Here is a 27109-nt window from a genome sequence, read left to right as displayed (position 1 = left end):
AGCTGCTCCTGACTCAGATGATGTTGCTCTCTACGTGGGGATCGTCATCGCCGTGATCGTGTGCCTGGCCATTTCCGTGGTCGTGGCCCTGTTTGTCTACCGCAAGAACCACCGGGACTTTGAGTCAGATATTATTGACTCCTCGGCACTAAACGGGGGATTTCAGCCTGTCAACATCAAGGCTGCAAGGCAAGGTTAGTTGGTATTTCACTCCATTTTGACCAATTCAGGGAGATGATATCAGGTTATGGTCTCTTGGGCTGCGTGAATGATATTGCTGAATGCCTATTGACACTTGATAAAGAGGAGAAAGATCATGTTCATTTGTTTCTGATTGTCTAATGCTCAAAACCTGTGGTGGTGTTTGTTAGCTGTGCTCAAGAGTATAAAGCAGGTGAATTTAACTTCTGAAAAGAGAGCATGAATGTGAGAGTGAAACTCAGACACTTTTATGGGAATACAGGTCCAGCTCAAGTTGAAATCAAAGGCAAAGCTCTGACAGAAACAGTGGAGGCAGGATGCATCACAGGAGTGATACTACAGTAATTCTATCACAGTTTCCTCCCCTTTATTTCACTATTAGCTTTTCTTCCTATGCCCTATCTCCACTGCTATAAACAGTAGTTTGAGAAGTACTGTGCATTTAATAGAAAATGTAGAAGTTGTGGTAGAATATCATTTAATAATGAATATTTTTATCACTGGTGCATAACAGCTTGATTTTTTTTTCCTTGTTTCATTGGCCAGGAAAAAACCTCTAAAGGTAATGCTGCCTTTATCAAGACACTTATTTAGGCTAAAGAATTCCTTTTTTTTCACAATATCTACACCAGAAGAATATCTACACCATGAAAGTTGAGATGACAAGGGAGTTGTCACATGTAAGATTAGTAGAAGTGTTTTCTTTGCTGGAGAAACTTTTAACGCAAATCTTAGAAAAGTGTGATGCAGCTACTAATGCCCCATTGCAGGGAGTCATGGGCATGATGACTTCATAGGCTTGTTGTCTTTTATTTCAGTAATGCTGTTGTTAGGCCAGTTAAAAAAATTGGCTAATGATTGTTGTATAGCATTTAGGAAGGGGTTTTTAGTTAAAACTAGATCTACTGAGTGATGAAAACATCTTGCCCTGAAGCTAAGCATATTAAGCTAAGCATGTCATATTTGGAATCTGAGTGCAGCCTGGAAAAATTCTCCCAGTGAAAACTCTTCAGAGCAGAAGTATGCTGTAATTTTGTACAGCAATCGGATTCCAAAGCAGCTGGGGCAATAGGAGCCCTGGGAATTTGCTGGAGAATTCATGGAAATGGAGATGAAGGTTCAGGGACTTCAGTGTATCTCAACGTTTGGAATGAAAGACAAAATGCAAATGTAAACTCAAATGGTTGCTTGGAATAAAGTCATCAGAACAGAGAAATAACATGGTTCTTCCTTCTCATCTCCACTGTAGACCTCCTGGCAGTGCCACCAGACCTCACTTCTGCTGCAGCCATGTACAGAGGTCCTGTGTACGCCTTGCATGATGTCTCTGATAAAATCCCAATGACCAACTCTCCAATCCTGGACCCCCTCCCAAACCTGAAGATCAAGGTTTATAACACTTCCGGTGCAGTCACTCCCCAGGATGACCTTTCTGACTTCTCCTCCAAGCTGTCCCCACAGATTACGCAGTCTCTGCTGGAGAATGAGACCCTGAACATGAAGAACCAGAGCCTTGCCCGGCAAACTGACCCATCATGCACTGCCTTTGGGACCTTCAACTCCTTAGGAGGCCACCTAGTAATTCCCAATTCAGGTAAGTGCTAGCCATGCTGGCCTAAAGGTGCAATTGTCTTGTGGGTTTAAGTGGTGTTAGCTTGTTTTTATATGGGGAAGGAAACTCTATAATTGGGACTCTGCCTTTTCTTTGATCAAAACAAATAGATGGGGCTTTTTTTCCCCCTCCATTTGTATCTACAAAAGTATTTGGAATATTTTCTACCCAAAGTCCTGGCTTTTAAACACAGCTGAGGAATATTTGGGCCCCTCACTACAAGAGCATGGGTCTTAGGAGTAGCAGCTGAGGGAGCTGGGGTTGTGTAGCCTGGAAAAAAAAAGAGGCTGAGAGGGACCTTATCCCTTTCTAAAACTGCCTGGCAGGAGGTTGCAACAAGGTGGGGATTGGTCTCTTCTCCCAGGTAATACATAAGAATGTGATCTAGTGGTGAATGCTGTGATGTGTTAATGATGGGATTCAATGGTCTTGGAGGTCTCTTCCAACCTAAATGATTGTCTGATTCTAACCAGAATATTGCAGGGCTCTTAGCCACTTTCTGAGGCATGCAAGGCTTGAGCTGTCTGAGCTTCCCTGTGTCAAGTGAAATTCAGCATCATCTTCTCCTTTCATGGAGTTCTAGAAAAGGGACTTCAATACACTAAGCTTCTATTTTGTCATCACACTAAAAGAGAACAAATAAATTTAAAAACAACTTGGTTGCTCCACTTCCAATTAATTGCAGACTATGTGCAATTGAAGTAGGACAACAGAACACTATTTTTGGAGGTTTTTTACCTGTATTTATTGTTGACTTGCTGCTTAATCTTTCTCATACCTGACTTTCTCAAGTCAGGTTTCCAGGTCCCTTCAGGCCACCCTGACACCAGCAGGCAATTTCAGAGCATCCAAGGAGCTCTTGGGCAGCCTTGGGAGAGCTCAGGACTTATAGATAGATTTTTTAGCAGAGCCATGCTGCTGCTTGATTCCTGCATGAAGTGTTGATGTTCTTTCTAAGGAAGTTCAGCACCTAGATGTTCCCTAGATGGGTTTAGCATGATACTGCAGATCAGCATTAATATCTAAAGTGAGAATTAATCAAATACATAAAGCATTTGATGTGAGGAATATGCAGATGCATAACAGCTTGATTTTCAGGAATCAAGGTCAGGAACACACCTGCCCAGTTTCACTGGGACTCTGAATTCAGGTAGGACCACAGTACACAGAATCACAGAATCACAGAATAATGAGGTTGGAAGAGACCTCCAAGATCATCAAGTCCGACCTACGCCCTAACACCTCAATAGACTATAGCACCAAGTGCCATGTCCAGTCTTTTTTTAAACACATCCAGAGATGGTGACTCTACCACCTCTCTGGGAAGACAATTGCAGTACTTTATTATTCTTTCGGTGAAAATTTTTTTCCTAATATCCAACCTGTACCTGTGAGACTACAGCTGACAGCTTAGCCATTTTACAGCAAATGTCCTCACCAAGGAGATGGTGCCTACTTTTGTCCCCTGCGTCTTTGCTGGATCATTTCTCTTTTGTTGATGTTATGGAGGAAGCAAAATGCTTAGGTGGCCCAGAACCAGGGTGGTTTTGTTCCATGATGCAGTCCCGCACTGCTCATGAAGCAGTCAAAAGTGCTTGGACCCATAGCCCTGCTCTCTGAGCTCCTGTCTAATGGGAAGCAAAAATACCTATTAAATTTAAGTGAAAGCTGAACTACTTTAATAAATCTGGTGCTGACTGATGAGCAATGTTGAAAATTCATGCTATACAATCTTGGTTATTACATTTTTCTAAGTAGCAGCTGAAGATAGATATTGATGTTCAGTTTTCATATGTCACAGTGGTGCACATAATCAGCAAAGTCTATTAGTCACTGTTAATTCACGTATATTAATATCAATTTATAAAGAAAAAGCATTTGATGCTCTAATCACTTCAAAATGATTAAAGTAATGATTCTGTAAAATAAAGTCTGCTGCTACCTTGTATGCCTCTGTGCTGCTTATAAATGTATGTCATCCTCAAGATGTGATCAAAGCCCTTCATTTGCAGTAGACCTGCCCTGTTACAGCTGCAAGCATGCACAGGTTAGGTTGTAACAGGCCTGTAAAGACACAAGTGCCAGAAGGAATTTGTGGAAAATGCTTTCCTAGCTACCCCTCTCCTTCAAACCTAAGTATGGGACTGAGGCCCTGCACACTAACACATGGAAGGTGTCCAGCATAACCAAACTGTGAATGCTAAAGAAAAGAGGCAGAGCCGTGCAAGGTGTCTATAAAGTGTCTCTAGAGTAAACACATATATGTAAATAATCTTTCTCTAGGTTTGTCTTCAGCTATGTGGTAACAACTGTATGCAAATCCTTGCCATTAATTTCCAGCTAATCCATATCTACAAAGAGATTTGGCTGAGATGTGTCCAGCAGAGTGAAATAGCCAGTTCATGGGTCGTGTTTGTTGTGCTCAAGACATCTCTTAAATGGAAGTAATGTAAGAGCAGTGTTTTTTAATCAAGTGTGCAGCAAATCATTAGTGAAAATGACACTGAGCATATTTGCCCATGTTTTTTTCAAGGTTGCATATCCCAGTTTTGAGCCACTCTACAGGACTAGGCACTTTCAAAAACCAAGAAGCTCAGTTTTGTCTCCCTGGCAGACTCAGTTCCTCACTAGGAGTGCCTCTCTGAGCTCCTGTCTAATGGGAAGCAAAAATACCTATTAAATTTAAGTGAAAGCTGAACTCACTGAGTGCATTAAAAGACAGGATGCCAGACACAAAAGCCATCTTTCAGGAAACAACAAATTCTTGTTGCTTCCTGGGACAGTGCTCCACTGCTTTTCTTTCCTGATCTTAATTAAGTAAGAATTGCCTAGGGAGAGATGTCCTATTACAGCTGTTGGAAATTTTAGTCAGGGTTGTTTGTTTCTCCATCATTTTACAAGGTAAGCAACAGTGTAACCATCTGTCTGTTCTTTAAATAAAATGAAAGGGAAGAAAATTCTCTTCTCCATTTCTGTTTTTCAGTGCAGAGGAAAAAGAACAGGCAGCTGGACACTGAAGACACCAGGGTTACAGTAAATTTTTCTCACATTTTGCTGAGATCATTTACAGTCTGATGGTGAGGGTGGCTGAAAATCTGGCATTGCAGGCTTCATCTTCTGCCTCTCCTGTCACTCCTCTTCACAGACCCACTCACCTCTTTTTTCTTCCATCTTATCTTTTGTGTCTCTTCTGTTCTGCAGGAGTAAGTTTGCTGATCCCAGCGGGAGCCGTTCCACAAGGGAGAGTCTATGAAATGTATCTGACAGTTCACAGGAAGGAGAACATGAGGTAAAAATTGTCTTATTTTCCTTGTGCATTAATAGAGGGGGGAAAACATAGTACCTGAAGACCTGTGGTAATAATACTTATGCAAAGCCTACTGCATTGAAGCTATTTGCTGACTTGGAGGTAAACACAAGCAAAGCCAAGGATAAATTTTGCCACAAAACCAGCTCAGACATTTGCTTTCCTAACCAAGTGTTGCACTCTGCAGCAAGTCCTCAGGCCAGGGGGATGCAGAATTGTAGAGGAGCAAGGAAAATATGCCAGCATGAGTTTGTGCAGCAGAGGTGTGAAGTAGCCCCCTGATAAAAACCTGTGCTGTAAAGGAGAAGGGAGCAGAGGAGAAAGGTAGATAAATCAGCTCAGCAGAGGGACAGGTGCCTGAGCACTGGACTTGGAAAATCTCCTCTCCTGTTAGAGTGAAGGTGAACTTTTATTTTACCCTTCACAGGCTTGGCTAGTCCATGCAGAGGATGGAGCCAAAGCTTTTGGTGTCCTCCACCTCCTTGCTGCTTAGCCCCAGACAGCGCATGCTGAGGGCACCCAGAGCTGATGCTGGGATGACCACTGTTGTCTCCTGTTACCTGAATGTGCAGGCAACTCATATTCTAGATCTTAATGTCTACTGGCATGTGATCTGGCAACCCTGAAATTAAAAAAAAAAATGTTTATAAAAAGGCCAAGATACCATTTGGAGCCAGTTGGAAGACCCTAATGTAGAGAAAGGTGAGATCTTAGGCTGCAGAACAGACTCGTGCACAAAGGCAGAATGGCAAATGTGAAGCTGAGGCAGTCATTACACGGTACTTTGCCTCTTTCTCCTCCTCATAGCTAGATACGTTTTTTGGCTCAGCCTCTTCATAGCTTTTATTATGTGCTAAGCCACAGCTGTTTATACACTGTGTGATATTGAACACTATTCTTTAGCTTGGTAGTCTTTCACCCAAGCTAAAATAATCTGCTTAAAGAAAAATTAAGTAATCCTTCCACCCACCCTTTTGCATACATTATTCATTAGCCGCTCTTTGAAAATAGCTAATTGCAGCTACAGAAAAAATGTCTCTGTTCATAACTAGTATTGATTATATTCCTATTACTTTTGGCTGTGAAAGAGGTTTACAAACAATATTGAACAAAGACGCTTTCCTGAGGAAGGAGAACAAAATCAGATTGCATCCCTGTTATTCAGCTTGCTTCTAAATCTCCCTTTCCAAAATACCCAATTCTTAAAAAAATTATTTAATTCCTAGAAGGTGCTGTATATGCAATTATTTTATTTCCAGTCAGTTATAGAGGGAATCCCTGCTACTTTATTCATGCAGCTGTGGACAACTAATGTCACATACTTGTCTAATTTATTTTCTTCCAAGGATCATAAAGCTGCCTCTGCATGCTTTGTCAAAGCTGTAACTCAGCAAGTCACACAGAGGATAGAAGGATAGGTTAACTTGTGTTGGGAAACATGGCTGGAGATGTGCTGCCTGCCAACCTGAGCAAGTATGCCAAAGGACACCTGCAGAAGTAAACAGAATGGTGTGAATCCTCACTTACAATGAAGATTTTAGAAGTGATTTCTTTCCCTGGGAGAGAAGAGCATAGCAGTCTGCCTTGGGGCAGCAGGGCTCATTTTATTGTGGTAGCAGTCACTTTCTGGGTGCACAGAGCACAGCTGCTTATTTGATTTGTGGCAGTTTTTCAGAAAACACACCAGGCTCCTCATGCTCTTGGACAGCAGCTTCTTAAGGACATTTAAGGTGGAGCTTATTGGATGTTGTCTAGATCACTCAGAACTGAATATTCTGCCCCCTTTCCTCAGGTGCCAAGGAGCAGAAGGGGCTGGGAGGCACCCAGCGTAATGTTCTCCTGCTGCGGGACTGGTTACCAGGCACTTCACTTCTGTAGCAGAGCTACAGCTCAGTTAAAGCTTCTTTTTCTGCCTGCATGGGCCACAGATGTTGCTTCGTATAATTAGAGTCATATGGGTACCACAAGTTGCTGTGTGGTGTATTTATTTTTTAAATCAGTACTGCACTCCTGCAGCACTCTAGCAGAGAGTGATAGTCACCAGTAAGGACGAGCTGCAGACATTTGCTTTCATGGCCAGGCAGTAATTGCAGTGTGTTCAACAAACCCTGTGAGAGCCTATATTTATTTTCATGAGCACTGTGCCAATGTGTATGGGTTAAAAAGTCCTGTTATGTGGTGATGTTGTTTGGAAGGGGACACACAGGAAATTATAAAATGTGGGTTATTATCAGAAATGAAGGCAGTCTTGTCCTTGATATTACAACTAGCACTGAGGCAAGAATGTGGTCTCCACAGTGCTACCCTAGCAGAACCAGACCAGTAGCAGAGAGGGTCCCCACCCTAGCTCACATATCTCCAACAACTTAAGATCTAGCTCACACTTTGTTTGTAGAACTGTGAAACTACTTCTGAATAGTCAAGCTGAAACATAAAATATGTTCTCTCAGACACCGGCAAATTCCCCTTTTCCTTCCTTTGTTTTCATATTAGGTTTCCCCAGTTAGTCTCTGAAATCTGTTGTACAGAAACTTGAGAGACTTCACAACCCAGTAATGCCACTCTTTGTGCTGCCTTGCAGATTGGTTAGAAGTGCTTTCTGAAACAGTGTTTATTCCATTTTATATCCATCAAAGCATGTGAGAGCAGGAAAGTCACCCTAAAAGAATTATCCTTTTGGCAGTGAATTGGGGTTCTGATAGCTTGTAGTAAACACCATTGGAGGCAGTTGTTTCCTCTAAGTATGTCAGCCTACGCATGTCACAGTGCAGTTTCTCTTCTACTGGGCTAATGCTCCAGGTGAGTGTTATCCCTGCTCCTGTCCTGCAAGCTCACCCTCCTCCTTCCTGTCATTTGGGGCAGGATGGATGGCAGGCAGATCCCAGGCTCTGATCCCTGGCTGGTGTGTTGACCTCATGAAAAGATCCACATCCTTCATGAAACAGCTACAGTGGGGAAAATTATATATGTATGTTTGTAGACATATATGTACACATGCAAAAACATGTATACATATACATGTATATATGTATACATATATACATGTATATGTATATATGTACGTGTTACTTATATACGTGTAACTGAAAAAATGAAAACCCTATGAGAATATATCACAGCTATCAGACAAGTTTCTGTCTCGAAGCTGTGTCTTTCAGTGGTGAGCAGATGCTCTCTCCCTTAGTCTGGGGAGGTATCACCAGCTTTGAGATTTGAAAGGAGTCCCTTCTTGAGCAGTGGTTTCATCTGTAAAACCAGCACATTATGTTGGCCAGTACCTGGCAAGAGCCTCTTCCCATGAGCATCTGTGAGAGCCTGGGTTTTACAGATTAAGTAATTTATTTAATTAATCTGTAATTTAATACTAAGGATTAAATAGCATAAGTATAAACCTCCAGCCTCCAGGATTTGCTTGACTGCCTCAGGTTAAAAAACAAATCTTGCTGTGAGCTAAATTAGCGGAGCTGTGTTTCCTTCAGAAACATCTGGCAGTGGTCAGTGCTAGATGGGGTCTAGGCCTTGATGGACCACTGGTTTTATCTTGTGTGGCAGTTCCTGTGTTCCTGTGTGAACTCCTGCTGAGCTCGCACAGCTTTAGGTGGAGCTACTCTTGCATGCTGTAATCAGAGGCAGGAACTGCACAAAAAAGCTACAGCTCTGTGAAGGACACTCCTGTATAATCCATCACACAGGAGGTGTTCCAAATGAGCGTGGAGGTCGCTGTGCCCACAAAATTTGACAACCCCGAAGAACAGAGCAAGCAACGCTCCTGAAGATCTTGATGGAAGACACACATAAATGTGCAAATTTCAAATTAGCTACCTTGAAAGAGAAAAGGGTCAGGTGAGCCTAGCCAGGATTTTTATCAAAGGCTTCATAATGTATGCACAGAGTTTAATATAAAGTCAAGCATCTGATCAATGATTGTGATCCAAGGAGTAATGTTGCTTTTTCACCAGCAAATCTTAAGCCTACTGATGTGAAATAGAAGAAATTGAAGTCTTCCACATTTTATTTCTTCACCTTCCTTATCTCAGTTGCATAAACAAAATTACTCTGCAACTCCAGAAAACAATTTCTTGAAGTGCCAGTCACTATAATTGAAAAATTCAACATGAAAAAGACCAGAGCATGAGCAAAAGAGGAGGGTAAACTTCTCAAGAGTATTTTTCTTCTGAAGATAGACTATCAGAAGAACCAGGGTCTATCGAGAATATTAAGTTTGAAACTTAAGGAAGAACACATATTAAAAAATAAAGCCTCAGCAATGAAAGGAGAGATAAAATGTCTTCCCTCTAACTTTTGTCTAAGCTGTGTAGAAGGGTTGCAACCTGTTGCTATGCAATAGCCATTCCTCTTTCCCTGCTCCGTTCTGCGCTTCCTGAGCTGCTGTGATTGCCTGGAGCACAGTGGCAGGGAGCACAATGTAGTCCCACTGAGGAGCAGAGATTTATCTAGTTGTGCTCACATCTGCTGTCTGACAGCTACCTTAATGAATATGGTCTGGCTTATTACAGGGAGATGGTTCAAATGAGTAATCCCATTAAAAACACAAATTTGATTGTGAAGGGACCAGATATGGTGAATAAAAGTTTGTTTGCTTTTAAATATAAGTTGACTGTTCTTGATAATCTCTGAGAGATGGGAAAATATCTAAAAATATCTGAAGACCTTTCAGTTACTGTTAGTGCCTTTTAATAGAAACGCTAAGCAGTGAGTTGAATTTTAGTCTCAGATCTTTGTAAAACAAAAACATATCTTTGTTTTGGAGTTATACTGAGTGGCCAGTCTCCTCTAATAAATTATCCCAAGACTGCTGCAAGCCTAAAGTGAAGCTCATATTGATGGGGGTTTTTGTAGGGAGTTGGGTTTGGGCTTTTTATATTTGGATAACAGCCTAAAAGATTGCTCACAGTTTTGATCATTTCTGCTCATAAGTTTATCTCCCTTGCTCTATAAGCTTCCCTGTGGCTCTTTTTGTGCTGGATCTCTCACAATCTATAACACATAAATCTCAATGCTGGTCACAACACGTGCTCCTCTAGGCTGGGATCCTGGCTTTGCTGGTGCTGCATCACCTATTTCAGGAGAAGGAATAAAATTGCCTGTAATGAGTGACTACACAATAACTTGTCTTCAGGGAAATTTGTTGTTTACTAATTCCATGAATTACTGTTGGTTTATGCTTTGAAGAATGATTAATATCCCTTGTATAATGTATCTTGTCTACTGCATCTGTTTCTGTTTTCATTAGCTGTAGTAAGGTATAATCCTTTTGTTTTAAAATGGAAATTTAAAACAGTGAGAAGAGACAAAAGATTTGTTGGGAGATTTTTGTTCCTTTTCCTGTCACTTGTCATAGGGCACCTCTCCTGTCTGTGCCATTGTATTGTTTAGTCTCATGCCTCTGGGTTTCAGGTGTTTATTTCTGAGATCTTGTGGTGGTCCCTAAACACACTGCAGCTACCTGCAGTCATGGTAGAGCTGGAGAGGAAAGGGAATATCACCGTGATGTGCTCTGATATGCCTTGTCCCGTACAACGCCAGAAATCAGATTTGCTTCTTGTCACTGTGTCACATCACGTTGATGCCTGCTGTTGGAGCAAGCTCACCTGAAATGTTGTTCACTTTTTATTGCTTTATTTGTTACTAAGTAACTATTTGGAACTTGTTTTGCTCCAGCCTGAGCTGCTGTACAATTAATAAGACTTTATTTCCTACTCATATTTTTACCCCCTCTAGAATTTTGCCATTGTCTTCTGGCTTTCACTGTTACTTGCAGTGATTCCTTATTAATTGTTACCTGTAAATGTAATGATTGTGTTTTCCACACTGTGAGTAGAAATCCTGGCCTCACAGTAGTCAAAGAAAGGTTTAGCATACACTTTAACAGAGCTGGGGTTTCACCTCAACAATGACAGTGACCCACTTCACACACCTGGAAAACTTCTCTGCAACTCATTGTAGCTCAGTTTTTAAAGGTTTATCTGTGTGAGGTAGATGTTGGAGAGTCACTAGGACCAGCAGGTGTTCAGTAATTTTATGGTGCCAGTCTCTGATGTGTGCCTGGTTAGGAATTTGGGATTGTAAAGTCAAGCACCCATACAACAGGCCAATTTTTCTGCTCTTCACTGATCAGACTGTTCTCTATCATAAATATCCAGGTCAGGACCATGCATATCTCATCCATTTGGCAGTAAACCTTGTAAGTCTGGTGACAAAGATGCTGTTTATGAACATGGGGAAAAAATATTAAGCCTTGATATTTTTAACATATCCTTTGTATGCTTGCATCCACCTCCCATCTCAGTTACACTCTGCAGTCTGCAACACATCCTGGCTTGGTGTTCTGCATAATCATTTTGTACTTGTTCTAATTAGCTATAAAACGTTGCAGCACAGAATCGTGCCCTTCATCAGAGTCCTAAAATCTGACAGTAAAAAAAGTTTGGCACGAAGCAGTGACTGAACTTAACTTTACTTGGAGACAACTTCAGACTGTATGATTTATCAGTAGCATATTATTTTAATGACCTTTTGGGGATTTTTTGACTGCAGGCATCAGTGCTTGTCAATTTTAACTCATTTTTCACCTAAAAGGCACCATATTAATTTTTTTTAAGGCAATCATGATATATTCATTCCTGCATTCTTTTTGACTGCTTGTTTTGTAATTAAGTCGAAAAAAACTATGATAGCTTGTATTTTCTTTTCTTTTTCATGGGTCAGTACTTTTAGATGAAGTTAGGTTAAATAGATGATTAAGTCTATAGCTGGTCATATCTGCTTTCCATACAAATATTATAATTCTGAGAGATCTTTCTCGTAAGATACTATGTTTCTTGAAATTTCTTGAATTAGACCATAGGAGAGTGTTCAAATATCCACCAGTTCCCAAGGCTGATGACCATTAAAAAGCACTGACACACTCTGTTTTTTAAGCTTCTTGTTGCTTCTTATGAAAAAAATAACAGTGTAAATGAGTCAGAAGAAGAAAGCATGTTTTAGTGAAAAACTGTCCAATGATTTATTCAGTCTGGTCTTGCAAAAAAGTGATACCTTGTCTTCTTAATCTGAATCCAATGATTCCCTGCAGTATGCAAGAGGAGCTGGACTAGGTACTCCTCTTGTGTTCATTTATTTTGTGTATTGTTTGTTAGGCAAAAATAGCTGGCATAATACATGATAGCCATCCAGATTGTTATACTTTGCATCCTTTTTGAAAGACATCTATATCGCAGCTGTTTGTTTCCAGTCCATGGATTTTCAGAAACAATTGTTATGTCATTTAGTAAACTCAGTTAATTTCCACAGATGCGTATCATCTGGATTTACTGATTTGCATAGATTTAAATTTTTCAACACCAGACCCTTTTTTTTCTCAAATGTTACAAAAACCTCCACAACATTTGTGACAACCAGGGGTAATTTTCAAAAGTGCCTTCATTCCATTTTGAAAAAGGATTTCTCAAAAGTTTGTCTTTCATTCTGTGAGCTTAATGGAATAGGCAGGGAGAATTAAGGTGGACAAAATTAAATTAGTGCTATGGACATATATTTGCAATAGCCAGAATAGGTGTGATAAACTTGATATCAAAATAGCTTCTGTCCTGATTTGTCCTCCTTGAAAATATTATCTAAGATTACCTGCTCTGCTCTGGTGCAGCCTGACCTCGAATATTGTGAGCAGATTTGGCTACCACAATATAAGAGAGACTATTAGAGAGAATCTAAACTATTAGGGAGCATCCAAAGGTGGGCAATGAAGATGGTGAAGGGTCTTGAAGGGAAGCCATGTGAGGAATGCCTGAGGTCACTGCATCTGTTCAGCCTGGAGAAGAGGAGACTGAGGGGACACCTCACCGCAGTTACAACTTCCTCACGAGGGGAATGGGAGGGACAGGCACTGATCTCTTCTCTGTGGTGACAGTGACAGGACCCAAGGGAATGGCCTGAAGTTGTGTCAGGGGAGGTTTAGGTTGGATATCAGGAAAAGGTTCTTCACCCAGAGGGTGGTTGGGCACTGGCACAGGCTCCTCAGGGCACTGGTCACAGCACCAGCCTGACAGAGCTCTAGAAGTGTTTGGACAATGCTCTCAGGCACCTGGTGTGACTCTTGGGGATAATCCTGTGTAGGGCCGGGAGTTGGATTTGATGATCCTTGTGGGTCCTTTCCAACTCAGGGTATTCTAGGATTCTGTGATTACAGTTACTTATTTTTTTCTTGCAGACAAATTCTTGCAAAAAAAACCATCAGTGTTGCCTCAACTAATTTCTCTAATACTGATGCACATGTACTTGTGTTTGTAAATGCAGCATGGGACTGAACCCTCAGCCAGAGCAGAGCACATGTGGTCCCATCGACAGATCAGGATTTTAAGTACAGATCACATTGAACACTTTTAAAATCCCACTTGCTGGTTTCTGGATCATGAATTTGTCCTCTATTATTTAGGGAGGCAGTTGATGAGGCACATTCAACTGTATTTGTCATACACCAGATGTCAGGATAGTTAAAGTCACTCATGCTTCCTCTTGTTTTAAGCTCCTCAGTGGTTGGTCTGGGATGGTTTGCACTTGCACATGTGCACACACACACATGCACACACACTATCATTTTCAAACCAGAGTATATGTTGTGTATCCTAAATATATATATGATTTCCCATAACACCAATTCCTAGTGACTGGCAGCAAGCACACTGGATAATACATGTATTTTTAGCTGAACAGCTTGGGTGATCACTAGGAATCTTGGACTTTGTAAGTGTGTTTTACCCTTGCACTACTTCTTACCATCCCTTCATCCTTTCTCCCTCACCAGCAGTGGCACTTGCTCCCTGCAGGCTTGTTTGCAATAGCCATTCCAGTAGATCTGAATGCCTTTTAAGTAAAATGGAGTATTAGTGGTTTGGTGATGGCTCAGCACTCAAACTGCACATCTGAGGTGTGCAGTGCACCACTTTCAGTCATGCTTACACGCTTATTCAGTGTTTTCCTCTCTTTGTCAGTTTTCTGTGTCCTGACAGTAAATAATTCTCACAAGTGGTGCCTACAAGAGCCACCATTCATTTTTGTGTGTCACTGAAGAACTGCCAAATGCAGCAGTGACCACATTTTTGCAGTGGGTGAAATGAAACCTCTGCATACCATCTGCAAGGATCCTTCAGAGTGGAGTGAAATCAGCAAATATGGCCTATAATTTGCTGACACCTAAACATGCATTTTGACACATGAATTATATTTGGCACAAAAACAAGCAAAAAAGGAAATAAATATGGATTTGGGAAAAATGAAGGAAAAGCAAAACCCACCTATTTTGCCTGTACAGTCTTTTTTATTTTAAGAGAAGGATTTTTTTATTTTTACACACCCAAATGAACCTTTTTGTCTTTTTCAATTCCTTTAATGTATCCATCTTTCTGTCTCCTCACCAGGCCACCTGTAGAAGACAGCCAAACCCTGCTGACACCTGTGGTGAGCTGTGGCCCACCAGGAGCCCTGCTAACCCGGCCCGTCATTTTAACCATGCACCACTGCGCAGAGCCAAACACAGAGGACTGGCAGATCCAGCTGAAGCACCAGGCTGCCCAGGGACCATGGGAGGTGAGGCTCCAGAGCTCCAGCCTGTGTGCTGGCTGCATGCAGGGCTCTCTGCTAGTCCTTTACTTGTCTTTCTGAACCTGGATGCTTGTATTTTGGGGTTTCCATGACTGCTACACATGACTGCTACAGGCAGGCAGGAGTGCCCTTCTCTACAAGATGTCTAAGCTGCCGTGTGCCCATGCAGAGATTTGTCTTGGGGCACTTTGGCACCTCCTAGTGTTAGCAGGTTTCCATGGTGGGAGCCTGAGGTGGTTCCTTGCCAGTAGTATAGCAGGAGAATGTCCCAAGGCAGTATGGCAAAAGGATCCTCCCACTATAACTGGAGCATAAAGTGATGCTTTCAGCAGGGCTGGGCCATCTTGACAGAGTCCTCCTTTCCAGCTCTGTGCTCCTAGGTCCCTGCTGCCACCAGTTTGGTCTCATAATTAATTTGGCAAGGGCACTTTCTCCTACTGGTAAGTTTAATAAGGTCAGGGTGGCTTCTGAAGGCTACAGTTGGGCTGCCAGCGGCAGAAGTGCCATGTCCAGCCAGCATTGTCTTCAAAAGCCTCTCGTGTTTGGCCTCCCGCCTGTGGCACCAGCTCTTCCTCCTGCTGGGAGGGAGCATGCAGCAAACACAGCTCTGTCTCGCCAGCTAATCTGTACCCCACAGCCCAACTCGTGGCACCACACGTGTTCCTTATTTGTGCCTGTGTGTTACTGGCACCTCTTCATTTTCCCCCCATCCTTCTCCTGCCCTAGGCACAGGTTGCTCTGCCAGCCCTGCACACACCCTGGTGTGTGTGCAGCATCCATGGGGCCCCTGGCCATCACACAGCAATCTTCTTCCTCCTGTCAGTTCTGGAGCAGCTCCTCCAAGCTGAGCCTCCCACACACGTGTGCACACACGTTCATGCACACCCTGCAGCATCACTTGGGGCAGCACCTCCTGCCAGAGCCACACCATGGAAGTAGCACCTTGCCCTCCAAAAAGATTGTGCCACCTCTGCAAACGTGGCAAGTTTGCCTCTCCTGAGAAAAAGGGAGCCAAGCTTAATGCCTAATGCCAGCTGAATCCACTCTTCTCAGCTGCCAGGTGTGTACATTGTTCTGCAGAGCTGCAGGCAGCAGAGATGAAGTGGACAAGTTGTGCTGAGCATCGTGTGGCACATAATGGCTTCGCAAGAAGTGGCTGACACCTGCTGCTGACCTTTCGCTTCTGCTCCCTCTCAAAGCCATTCAAAGCACCTTGTGTTTCGTGCAGGATATTACACACAGGGCTGAATGGAGAAATTAACAAGGGAGCTGTTTTCCTGTACACCCAGGCTGAGGAGGTCATCTGCATTCAGGCAGTGTTTTTTTTTCCTCATCCTGCAGTCTCGTCACAGAGGATTATTCTGAGGAAGCAGCAGGTGATATTTCATATAGATGTGGTATTTGGCTATCGCAGAGGTTACTTCCCTTCCCTGAGTTTTTATAACTCCTTATTGTCATGATTAGGAGGTGAAGGGCAGTTATTTATTCAGCATGCCTGAGACTACTGATGCTGAATCATGGTCACCAAATGATTAGTTCTGCAATATCTCTTTCAATAAAAGTTGTGGTGATATTTTCATTATTTGCATAACTCTGCCCAGGGCTTTATAAGCAGGAGTGAAGACGGGCAATTTCTGACCTCCAACATCATCACCAGCACCCCAGAGAAATCTGCTCCCTGTACCTACACAGGAGAAAAGCTGGAAGCAGGACATTTAGATCTTGATTAATCTAAGGGCCAAACAGCAAGGACTTTTTGCATCATCCAAGCTTGAAAGGGGTATTGCTGCCTGAAAGGAGACCAGCTCTGAGGAGTCACATGCTGTAACTTGGCCTCTTTCTCTCTTAGGATGTGGTGGTGGTTGGAGAGGAAAACTTCACCACCCCGTGCTATATCCAGCTGGACCCAGAGGCCTGCCATATCCTGACAGAAACCCTCAGCACCTATGCCTTGGTGGGACAGTCAATCACCAAGGCAGCAGCCAAACGTCTCAAACTGGCCATCTTTGGACCTCTATCCTGCTCTTCCTTGGAGTACAGCATCCGGGTCTACTGCCTCGATGACACGCAGGATGCTCTTAAGGTGGTTCTTGATCTCTTGCTTGCTCTCTCTCTCCCTCCCCAGTTGTCACAGGACTGCAGTCATAGCAGAGACTGGACCCTCTGCTCCATGTATTCATGCTCCCTGGGTTATTTTTCTGATTAGAAGAAGAAGAGCTTGACAGCAAGCTGCTGTTTTACAGTTTAACCCTCACACACTATAAATTGTCTTTTGCATAAGGATCTCACACTGTTTTCCACCCACAGTCCTTTTTCCTTTGTTTACCTGTATCATATCCTGAATACTAAGGTTTTTGCATTATTAAAAGGCCATAAGGTACACAGGGCTTCATTCGTTATTCATGTATTTTTAATGCTAAGTGCCAGCTCCCCAGAGATGGGAAAACATATAAATGCTTCTTTGTAAATACTTGATAATGATAAAAGAAGCTTCTGGCCCGTTAATCACTGCCTGCTTTCGTGCTGCTTTATTACACCCCTTTGCATGCAGCTTTTTGTGTTGGGAATTCACAACTGGAGTAAAGCAAAGCTGCTGCTATCCCTAACTGGATAACTTTACTCTCCCTGGTAATTCTGGCATTCACACAAACACACACTCATTACGTGCAGATGAGCAGAGAGCTAATCACACCTGCTATTTCTCTTTATAAATACCTGTATGTATACAGAAGGTATCTATAATAGATGCACTCATGAAGTATGTAGCTCCAACGGCACAACTGAGTTCATTAAAAGGTGGGGTTTTTCCTTTAGCTGTAGATAGTGCTACTTCACTTCTTTGTGGCAAAGTGATTTCAAAGCCTGACTAAGCAGAGTCATCCTGCTGTTGTACATGCTTTTTTTCCCCCAGGCCTAGGTGGGAATTCTTGGGATTTAAACCGAAATACAGTGGCTGGGAGATGTTTGTGTTTTTCAGAACAGTGACTTAACATCACTGAGAGCAGCACACTTGGTTGTTCTCCCTGATACTATCTGATATTGCCTGCCTAGGCTTTGCTGAGGGGATGCTCTTGTATATGTAAGAAAGGCAACAACGTGTAAGGGTTGAAGCAGGCACATGGGGACTTCAGCATGGTGTTGTCCTCTGGGAGCTTGCACTCTGTCACTGCATTGGTGTTACCAACCTTTTAGAAACAATTATTTTCCCTGGTCTGATTTCCCTTTTTTTTTTCCTATTAAAAAAAAAAAAAAAAAAAAAAAAAAAAGTGGAAAGGATCTTTCATAGCTATCAAGCTTCAAAGGTCCTGATGGTTTTATGCCTGTACTGCATAATACAATTTTCCACGGGTTTGACAAGGCCTGAGGTAATAATAACTGAGTTGTAGGGGCCTTGGCTAGCCAGCTAATGCAGTCAGAGCTGAGGAATCTAATTAGGAATTACTCAGGAGCTGTTGGTCTGTTTCTAATAGACTGTAGGGAGAGTTGTGTGGTAAAGTTAATCCAATTCAGTGCAACAACAGAAGGGATCAGGAAAAGCACACAGGTGAACCATCCTTCACCTGAGAAGCTGCAGCCAAAATCTGGGAGGGCAACATGTCAGTCCTTGGGATCTTTATGCAGTTAGACCCCAAAGTGAAACTGCAGATTAGTGAGGAAAGGTGAGCAAAGTCAGGAGGCCACCATCCCACTCAGTACCTACTGCTTTTTTATGTCAAGTTCATGCATTTTAATTTTCTTTCTCTTTGACGCGTCTACCCCAAGACTGGGGGGGGGCACCCATGCAGTTCAAGACCCAGCCAGCTGGTGGTTTGCAGGTGGATAGGCCTACAAACCATCTAGGAACATCTAGTTGCTGGCCACAGACTCTTATGAATGCATGAATTGCACTTCTTTGGAAGTGTAAGGTCTGGGGAAGGAGAGGATTGATAAAAAAGAAGCCTAGTAAGCCAGCAGTAGATGGAAGGGCTGGCTATGGACCAATGTGTCCATAGGCATGTACAAACTGGTATATACAAACCAGTGTGTTCTAAACATCCCCCTGTGACAGTGTTGTGTAGACTCAATCTGTGTGACAGTGTTGTGTAGACTCAGTCTGTGACTATTTAGATAGAAGAAAAAAAGGTTGGGGTATTTGGCAATTTGGCACCAGCTGTCACAGCAGCTGATACCGCAGCAGCCCCTACCATGCTGGGAGGACATTCTTGGCACTGCTGTATTGCCAAAGGGAAGGCATTCACAGGGCAGTTACCACTGGGTGTGGGGACAAGGCATGCAGACAGGGCTGGGCCAGCAGATCCTGAGGTTAGAAGTATTTTAGAGAGGAAAGAAAAGTTGTAAGCAGCAGGTGAAGCACCAGCTGCAACATCTCCATGTCTTAAGGCTGGCAGCTCTGGGCAAAGCACAGCAAGGGTAGGGAAGAGCAATATTCCCATATTGCATTCCCTGAGCTTTGGAAGAGCCTTTGTAGGGGGTTATGTGTATATTTTAATAGACAATCAAATGCATTCTGTTATTATTTACAACCAGGAATGAGTGTGCCATATGCTGAATGTGTTTTAACAGCCACCAAAGGAAGATAAGTAGTTGCAGTATAAAGCTCAGTGCAGTGTTTATCCAGCAGACTGTTCCCTCTCATCATGCAGAGTAAGCACTCGCAGCTGAGCTGCCGGCTCCCGCAGTACAGTAGGGAAGTGTAACGATTTGCCATCAATAAGGACTTGGTTATTGTGGGAGCAGCTTAGTGAGTTTCCTGGTGGCTGTGGAGCAGTGTGGGCTCACACATGCAGCATCCTCTGCCCTACAGGGTCCTGAGCCACCTGGACGAGATGCTCACAAAAATACTTTTTGGGCAAGGATGAGGGGAGTTGTGACCTTGAGAGCTGGCTTCTTTTTTTAAGGCTAATTTTTGCACTTTGAAGGGGATGACCAAGGTTAAAAAAAAATAAGAAAAAACAGAAAAAGAAAAAAGTCATAATATGATAGCTATAAAGAAATCTATCTGCTTTGCTCTCTTTATTGATGTGTGCCTTTGAGATTAAGGTATGTGACCTGTGTGTGACAGAGTGGCAGGAGCTGAGCAGCCAGATACTTGGAAACAGCTGCCTCCCACACTGGGGGCATGTGAAGGACTTCAGGCTGTAGCAGGGTGACATTCCCCAACCTGTCTTGTGCTGCGCAGTAACTTCAACAGTCTTCAAAAAAACACCCAAAAATGGGTACAATAGGCCTGTGATCTTCTCTCTGTTGATTAATGCATTTTTTTTTCCTTTTATTGAAGAAAGCTACAGCTTGGACTGAACACCATTGTTTGCTTGTGCCCCTTTAATGAGGAGGTCCAGGTTGAGGCTATTCTGGTGTCATGGGTGGTGGAGTGATGCTTTACACAGCTCCCTCTCCTAGGAAATAACTCCTGCCTTGAAGGGTGGTGAGAGACAGTGGGCAGGGTGACCACAGCTACCTCAGCATGGGGCAAGCAATATGCAGCTCACGTTTTAGCTCAGGAGGACACAGAGGTGCCAGCCTGTGAGATAAGCACTGCTCCAAAAAAAAGGCTGTATGGCAGGAACATACAGTGTGTTTGAAGGGCTGTGCAAGTCATGGCTCCAAATTAATTCTGAATTAATTAGCTAAATGGCATGGGAGAATCAAGGGCTGCTTGGCATCCTCCAGTTAGAGCATGTGGAAGGGCTACAGTGGCCCAGGGTGGCTAGGGTGGCTACCAGAAGTGGGTTGTTGAAACTAAGCAAACAGATTTGGTGGGTGGGATAGTGCTGCAGTTTTCCCCCACAGTAGTGCAGCTCCCAGAGCTGGTGCAGCAGGGACAGGAGCAGTTGCTCAGCACACCTGCCCTGCATGCCTGAGAGGTGGCATCTGCAATTGGCTCACATGGTTCCACAAGTCATCTTCTGGACCTTCCAGGGGGGTAATTGGAACATAATGAAGATCTATAGTAATCAGATAATTACTATTGATTGCTCTTTAGACATCTTGATGAAATAATTAGGTGGCCCTGGAAAGAAGCTGGAACTGATTCATTGGCATAATCTTAATCTGAAAGGTTTCCTGATTTTGTTTCTTTTCCTCTAATAGCCAATAAAAGAACATTGTTTTAGCTTCAGGATCTGACAGATGCTTTTCTTATACGCTTCCTACCTCCCTTAATATGGTCAGGAGCAGCTTAGCTAAAATGGGGGCTCCTTTATTTGGCCTTGGGCAGAATCCCAGTTTCGTGTGCTCCTGTAGTGCTTGAGCATCTCCACTGTGTGTGATTGTCTTTAGCCACATGAGACTGGTTGGCTGGTTGACTCCTTTAATTAAATGTGACTGAGATTGGTTATGTTGGTTTCTAATAGGGCTCATGGAAGTGCCTTTATACTTGCTTCTTCCCTGTGGTCCACAATTAGGCTGTTTGTAAACAACATTCCACTGTGGTCTTATTAATTGCAAGCTTATATTTAGCTTCATAAACGACCAGACTCTTGGCTTGCTAGCTTTTGATCACATGATCAATATTTCAGTAGCCCTGAACCTGTGTATTTGTGTGAATAAAATGCTCCATCACTGTCTCTTGGGCTGTTTCCGTGCCACCCTGCTGGACAGTGTCAGGATTGGTATCTGTTACTCCTGTACTACTCTGCCACAGGGCAGGAGACCATGAGCTGACAGACCAGTGGTATTCACAGGTAAGAGTTTCCAAAAACAAGATAGTAAAGCTACCATGAGATGTCCAGTTTGATGAGCAATTGATGAGATTGATCTATTTCTGTACTCAAACAGTGACTGCATGCCAAGTCTTCGAATTCCATTTAATAGCATAGAATTGAGCTTCTGCTTATAGGACATGTGAGAGAACACTGTGTCTCCTTGCTGGGCTGCTGCTGGATGAAGGAAGTGAGAGGGTTATAATCAGATCAACTAATGCAGTTCCAGTTCACAGGGACACACAATTCTATGTGATACCTGTGTGGTTTTTTAATCTGTATTACACAAGTTACAGCATCTACAGAACACAACCTTGAGGACTCAGAAGACCAGTTTACTGTCTTAATGAAACCTGACTACTTTCTTCTTTTTATCCCAATACTGCAGGAGGTCCTCCAGCTTGAGCAGCAGATGGGCGGGCAGCTTTTGGAAGAGCCTAAAGCTTTGCATTTCAAGGGAAGCACCCACAACCTCCGTCTGTCCATTCATGACATTGCCCATTCTCTCTGGAAGAGCAAGCTGCTGGCCAAATACCAGGTAAGCATAACAAAACATTCACATTGGATGCTAGCAGTGAGGCTTAAAGAAATACTGGCACACACAGGTGTGCTTAAAAAACACCAGGAGTCAGGCTGTAGTCCATGGACATTTTTTTCCCCTGGACCATTGGCAGTCCCATTAACATGGAGCCTGCAATCTCTGGTCACATAACAGCCATGCCTTGGTCCTACATCCCTCCCTGACTATATTTTGCTTTCCTCCTGTAGGAGATTCCCTTTTACCACATCTGGAGTGGATGTCAGAGGAACCTGCACTGCACCTTCACACTGGAAAGGTTCAGTCTGAATACCCAGGAGCTGGTGTGCAAACTGTGTGTGCGGCAGGTTGAAGGAGAAGGACAGATCTTCCAGCTTAACTGCTCTATCTCAGAGGTAAATGACATTTGTGTACTTTTCTATCCAACTGCAGGAATATGGGACAACTAAGAAGGCAAAACCTTTCCCATTGCTACCTCTATAGCGCTTCCCATTTTGCTCCTGACTGCTGGTATGGACATAAAGAATAGATTAAGTAATTTCTTTGTCTCTCCTGTTGTATTTTTCCTTAGCTTCTCTCATCTGGAAGGAAGCATCCCTCCTTCAAGGATGGGAGGTCTCTCTTCTAGTGCTGCCTTTCTGTCTCTATCTGGAGGAGCTCTTTGCCTGCCACTCCTTAAAACATCTCATGAAGCTCTTGTGGTCCTGTTTCCTTGGCAGTCCATGAGACCCATCATGTCTGATAGCTCTCTGGAGAGAAAGAAAAGAGAATAGGAAAATGTCAGTGCGGTGTGTTCCATGAGCCACTCCCCTCTGATCCCATATAATAGTTGCTGTGCAATAGGAAATATCAGATGGTCTGATTGCAGGAAACTTTTCTCCTCATATTTTGCTCCTTCTACAAATCCTGACTTTTGTCTTTGGCAATTTTTCTTTTGATGGCTGAAATTTTCCAGAAGAAATACTATCATAAGTTTGCTAATGCTGTGTAGCACCTGGAGAATTTTTGTTCCATGGGGCAGTCAAGCTTGGGGCTGAGATGGAGCAACAAATTCATGTGTGAAGTGGCACTGACTTCAGTGAATGTGCTGGTGGGTTTTATCTCTGGTACCCTTGGCAGCTACGAGGAGCAGAGTCTCAGACAGCAATCACTGCTGACTGGCTTGGGAAAAGGCTGTAAGAGAAGAGACAAAAGTTACTTGTGCTGTAACAGGGCTCTGACAGTGAGCACCATTACCCATAACATCTGCTTGGTTAGTGGGTGTAAAGTTACAGATTCATCTGGGGACTACACAGCATTAAGGACAGATGGTAAAACAAGCATCATAAACAATTATTGTAATAAGTGCTGCATTGAGGTAATCACTAATTTAACCTCACAGAGAAGAGAAAGAACTGAAAGTAACTGTAATGAAATGCAAGTATACACTATAATCATCTTCAGCTGGTTCTATGTAATAAGGCCTGGTAATAGATTCAGAACAGGATAATATTCTTGTCTTGTGCTGTGATCCTATCCATCAAAGATGAATAGAGGGAGTGAATAACACCACTGTGATCAAGGCTGCCTCCTGCAAAATTGCCCCTTGTTGTTGACACTTGTGATATTCCCAAACTCCAGCAAGGAACAGGAGGAACTTGGGCTGCTAAGAGCTGGAATATAGGGTCAACTAGGGAAAAATCCTGTAACTCAAAGATTTTATGAAAGGGTAATCACCTGAAAGGGTAATGACTGCAACTTGGAAACCAATTTTTGCCCCTAGAAGCAAAGACATCAGACCAGGCATCAGGAAATCATAGATCTGGTTCCTTACCTTTTCTTCTGAGGTTATGCTAGTGGTATCCAACTAGTGGTTAGGCATTGAAGGACTGTGCTGGCATCTTTCCTTATTGCTGCATCTGTCTCTCTGCCACTGTTGCCCTGCGATAAAAATCTAGTAACACAGTTTCCTGCATCCTCCCTTGATGGGCTTTCTTTTTAGTCCCCTCCAAAGGATGTAAAACTTCTGCAGATTAAGCTCTCTTATACTGGCTTTATACAGTGTCTACCACAGGGACTTCAAAAATACAAATGCAATGAATGCCAGAACAGGCGTATTTGCAAAGCAGGAGGAAAATTGTGATAAAGGTCTCACATTATTCATTTTTGAAGCCCTGTTTTTATCTTGTGCCATTGATACTCACACAAAAGAGCCACAGGGCAACGCTTCAGATACCTGGGCCCCTTCTGCAGCAATCCTGAAGCCCCTGGGGCTGCAGGCCACCTAGAGAACCGGGGCAGCACTTGTGTCCTTTGGCCCAGAATATAAAGAAAAGGTTATCTATCTGCATTGCACTGCCACCACTCTACTGCCTCTTCTGACCTCCCAGTGTGGGTGAGCCTGCAGGCAGCACCAGCGTCAGGCATGTCATTTTCCTGGCTCCTGGGCAGTTCCTGCTGCCAGGTTGTTGGGTATTGGGGTTGGGACACGCAGTCTGATCCAGGGCCTTGGCACCCAAAGACAGATGCCACATTCAGCATGTTAATTGAGGACTTTACAGGGTGGCATAAACCTTCCTTAGTTAGAAATTTCGCTGCCTAAATTGCCATGCCTTTAACACACACAAAAAAAAAAAAAAAAAAATCATATTTATACAGTGGAGGAGAATTAATTGGTGTAGATAAAAGAGCAGAGCCAGAAGGTTTAATTCTGTGCATTGCTCATGGACACTGGCTCTTCCCTTTCCATCTCTGAATACATTTTTGGGGGGTAAACCAGAGATTACACAGGACAGTGAGCATCTCCAGCAAAATCCTTGGGGGATTTGTGATTGCAGCTTCAGCCAGGAGCTGCCTGGCTTTAAGACTGTTTCAGGTATTACAGCTCCTTCCCAACAGCCAGTTTGACATGAAGCAACAAGATAGTTCACAGAGGAGAAAACAAATTGATATTTAATGACAAGTTTTTAGCATGAGTGTTTCTGGCTGCCTGGGGCTGTGATCTGGCAGAGGGGGAGGAGAAGCAGCTCCCCCATTTCTACTAGAAAAGAATACCAAATTGTAAAGTAGACTGAGCAGAATTAGGGCAGAACCAGCCATGTTTGCTGCTTTTTCCATCATGGTCCCTGCAGGACCTCGCTGTTCCTAAACAAACCCAACCATCCAAATAGACCAGCTATCATCTTCCCACCAGCTACCAAGCCTGTGGCCACTAAATCCATCCAGGCCAAGGAGAAGACAAAATCCTTGCCCAGAGGAGCCAACTGTTGTTATTCCCAGTGGTGTTAGCAGTGGTATCATGGGGACCCCTCCAGCTGGGAGGGCCACAACAAAGAGCATCGACTCCACACCTGCAGGGGACAAGCTGGCTTTGGGGATGACTTTTCCCTTGAGACACTTGCTGCCACACTGCCTTGGAGCACAGCACGTGTCTTGGGGAGAGGAGGCAATTTCTGCTCCTCACCTACCCCACCCCTTGCCCAGAGCACATGCTCTCTGTCTATTTCCAGAGACAAAGTCGCATGGAGATGAGGGCTGAGCTTGTGCCTGGGGTGGTATTGACTGTAGGTCTGTGGTCTGCACAGCATCAGAGGCTTCAGAGAGCTTGGGTACTGCCAGAGGGATGTCAGTACTGCAAGCCTGGTGCTGGCTCAGTGTGATACTGGGGCTTGGGAAGATGCTGGGAAGGGAATCTTGTCAGTCATGCCAGGAAAGCCCAGCTCTGCTCTAGTAGTAGCGACTTGCTCTGAAATGTGTCTAAGTGACTGATCCTTCATTATTTCTGGAAAATGCTTAATTAAGCTGGCCATTTTGTCTATAGTAATATTCACCCTCAAAAAAAAGAGGAGGGAAAACACCTTTTGTCTATCCAAAGCTGATTATAAATATTTCTGTTCTCCAATGGACTAACATGTTTATGTTAGTGTTTACTAGATTAGCAGAGGGCTGCAAGTAAAAGCCCTGAGTCTCAGAGGATGTAGTTCTACAATTGTCTCTTCATTCAGTAGCAAAAGTGATGGGTTGTTCAGGCTTTTTTTCTGTCTTTCCAATCTCAGGAACCTACTGGCGTTGATTATCCTCCCATGGACTCAGCAGGCACCATCACCACCATCGTGGGGCCCAGCGCTTTCAGCATCCCCCACCCGATAAGGCAGAAGCTGTGCAGCAGCCTGGATGCTCCCCAGACCAGAGGCCACGACTGGCGCATGCTGGCCCACAAGCTGAAACTGGACAGGTGAGCAGGGTTGCCCCTGCAGGGACAGGCAGCGAAGCTCCTAGGGAAGGGGGGTATATGCAAAAACATCCTGGTGAAAGTCCCACTGAAAGCACATGGACACACTGGTCATGCTGACTGCACAGGGGATGAGCACCTTGACAGCACCAACATCAGGGATGGGTTGAAATCATATGAATTCAGGTAGTTTCTATGCAGCTCAAAACCAACAAGTTTCCTTTTGGCTCATTGCAGGTACTTAAATTATTTTGCTACGAAATCAAGTCCCACCGGGGTGATCCTGGATCTCTGGGAAGCCCAGAATTTCCCTGATGGCAACCTGAGCATGCTGGCAGCAGTTCTTGAAGAAATGGGAAGACACGAAACAGTTGTTTCTTTGGCAGCAGAAGGAAATTACTAATGCAGCTTTGGCTTGACCAGGAAGGACAGACACAGGGAGCGGTAATGCCCTGTTATTGCAAACAAGAATTGAAATGAAAACCCAGACCAATGAATTACACAAGAGACGTTTCAGAGAAGAAAGTAAGCAAACAAACAAAAAAACCAGCCCTGACCTTCACACGTGCTCTCCTTGTACATTATCACAGGATCAGAAAGAGATCATGCAAAGTTGTACCTTGAAAATATAAATCAACCTAATGTTCCTCTCGGCTTGGCTGTACACTGCTTGGTACAGGTTTTTACAGTTTCCTAGGAAACGCTTTTTATTGCTATCCAGATGTATGGATAAACTTTCTTAACAATCCCAGTTTCTATGGATGTTGTTTACATGAAATTCTGGACAGGGGTAAGGAAACTGTCCATGGCTCTTTATATTTTTTTGTTTAAAGCCATTGTAGACAAGGCTATGGACAGTTGGTTGTGGCTATTTCAGCTTATTGGTTTCTGGTGAATTCAGATTTTGGCTACAATTCTG

The 27109-nt window shown here is 43.4% G+C and overlaps 1 protein-coding gene across 2 annotated transcripts in view; it reads left to right on the top strand.

Moving 5' to 3' along the window:
• UNC5C (unc-5 netrin receptor C) overlaps window positions 1-26859 on the top strand; it is a 245358-nt gene extending 218499 nt beyond the window's left edge. For both annotated transcript variants that reach the window (XM_053940586.1, XM_053940585.1), the window contains 9 exons: window positions 3-194; window positions 1451-1795; window positions 5015-5102; window positions 14558-14726; window positions 16591-16824; window positions 21831-21980; window positions 22211-22375; window positions 26015-26193; window positions 26428-26859. In XM_053940586.1, coding sequence (XP_053796561.1) covers window positions 3-194; window positions 1451-1795; window positions 5015-5102; window positions 14558-14726; window positions 16591-16824; window positions 21831-21980; window positions 22211-22375; window positions 26015-26193; window positions 26428-26593 — 1688 coding nt within the window. In that variant the 3' untranslated portion in view covers window positions 26594-26859. The remainder of the gene's footprint in view (window positions 1-2; window positions 195-1450; window positions 1796-5014; window positions 5103-14557; window positions 14727-16590; window positions 16825-21830; window positions 21981-22210; window positions 22376-26014; window positions 26194-26427) is intronic.
• The last annotated feature ends 250 nt before the right edge of the window (window positions 26860-27109 follow it).

This window comes from Vidua chalybeata, chromosome 4, assembly GCF_026979565.1.
Source record: "Vidua chalybeata isolate OUT-0048 chromosome 4, bVidCha1 merged haplotype, whole genome shotgun sequence".
Classification (NCBI taxonomy): Eukaryota; Metazoa; Chordata; class Aves; order Passeriformes; family Viduidae; genus Vidua; species Vidua chalybeata.
Note: the sequence above shows the minus strand (reverse complement) of the source record. Positions and strands in the feature narration are given on the sequence as shown.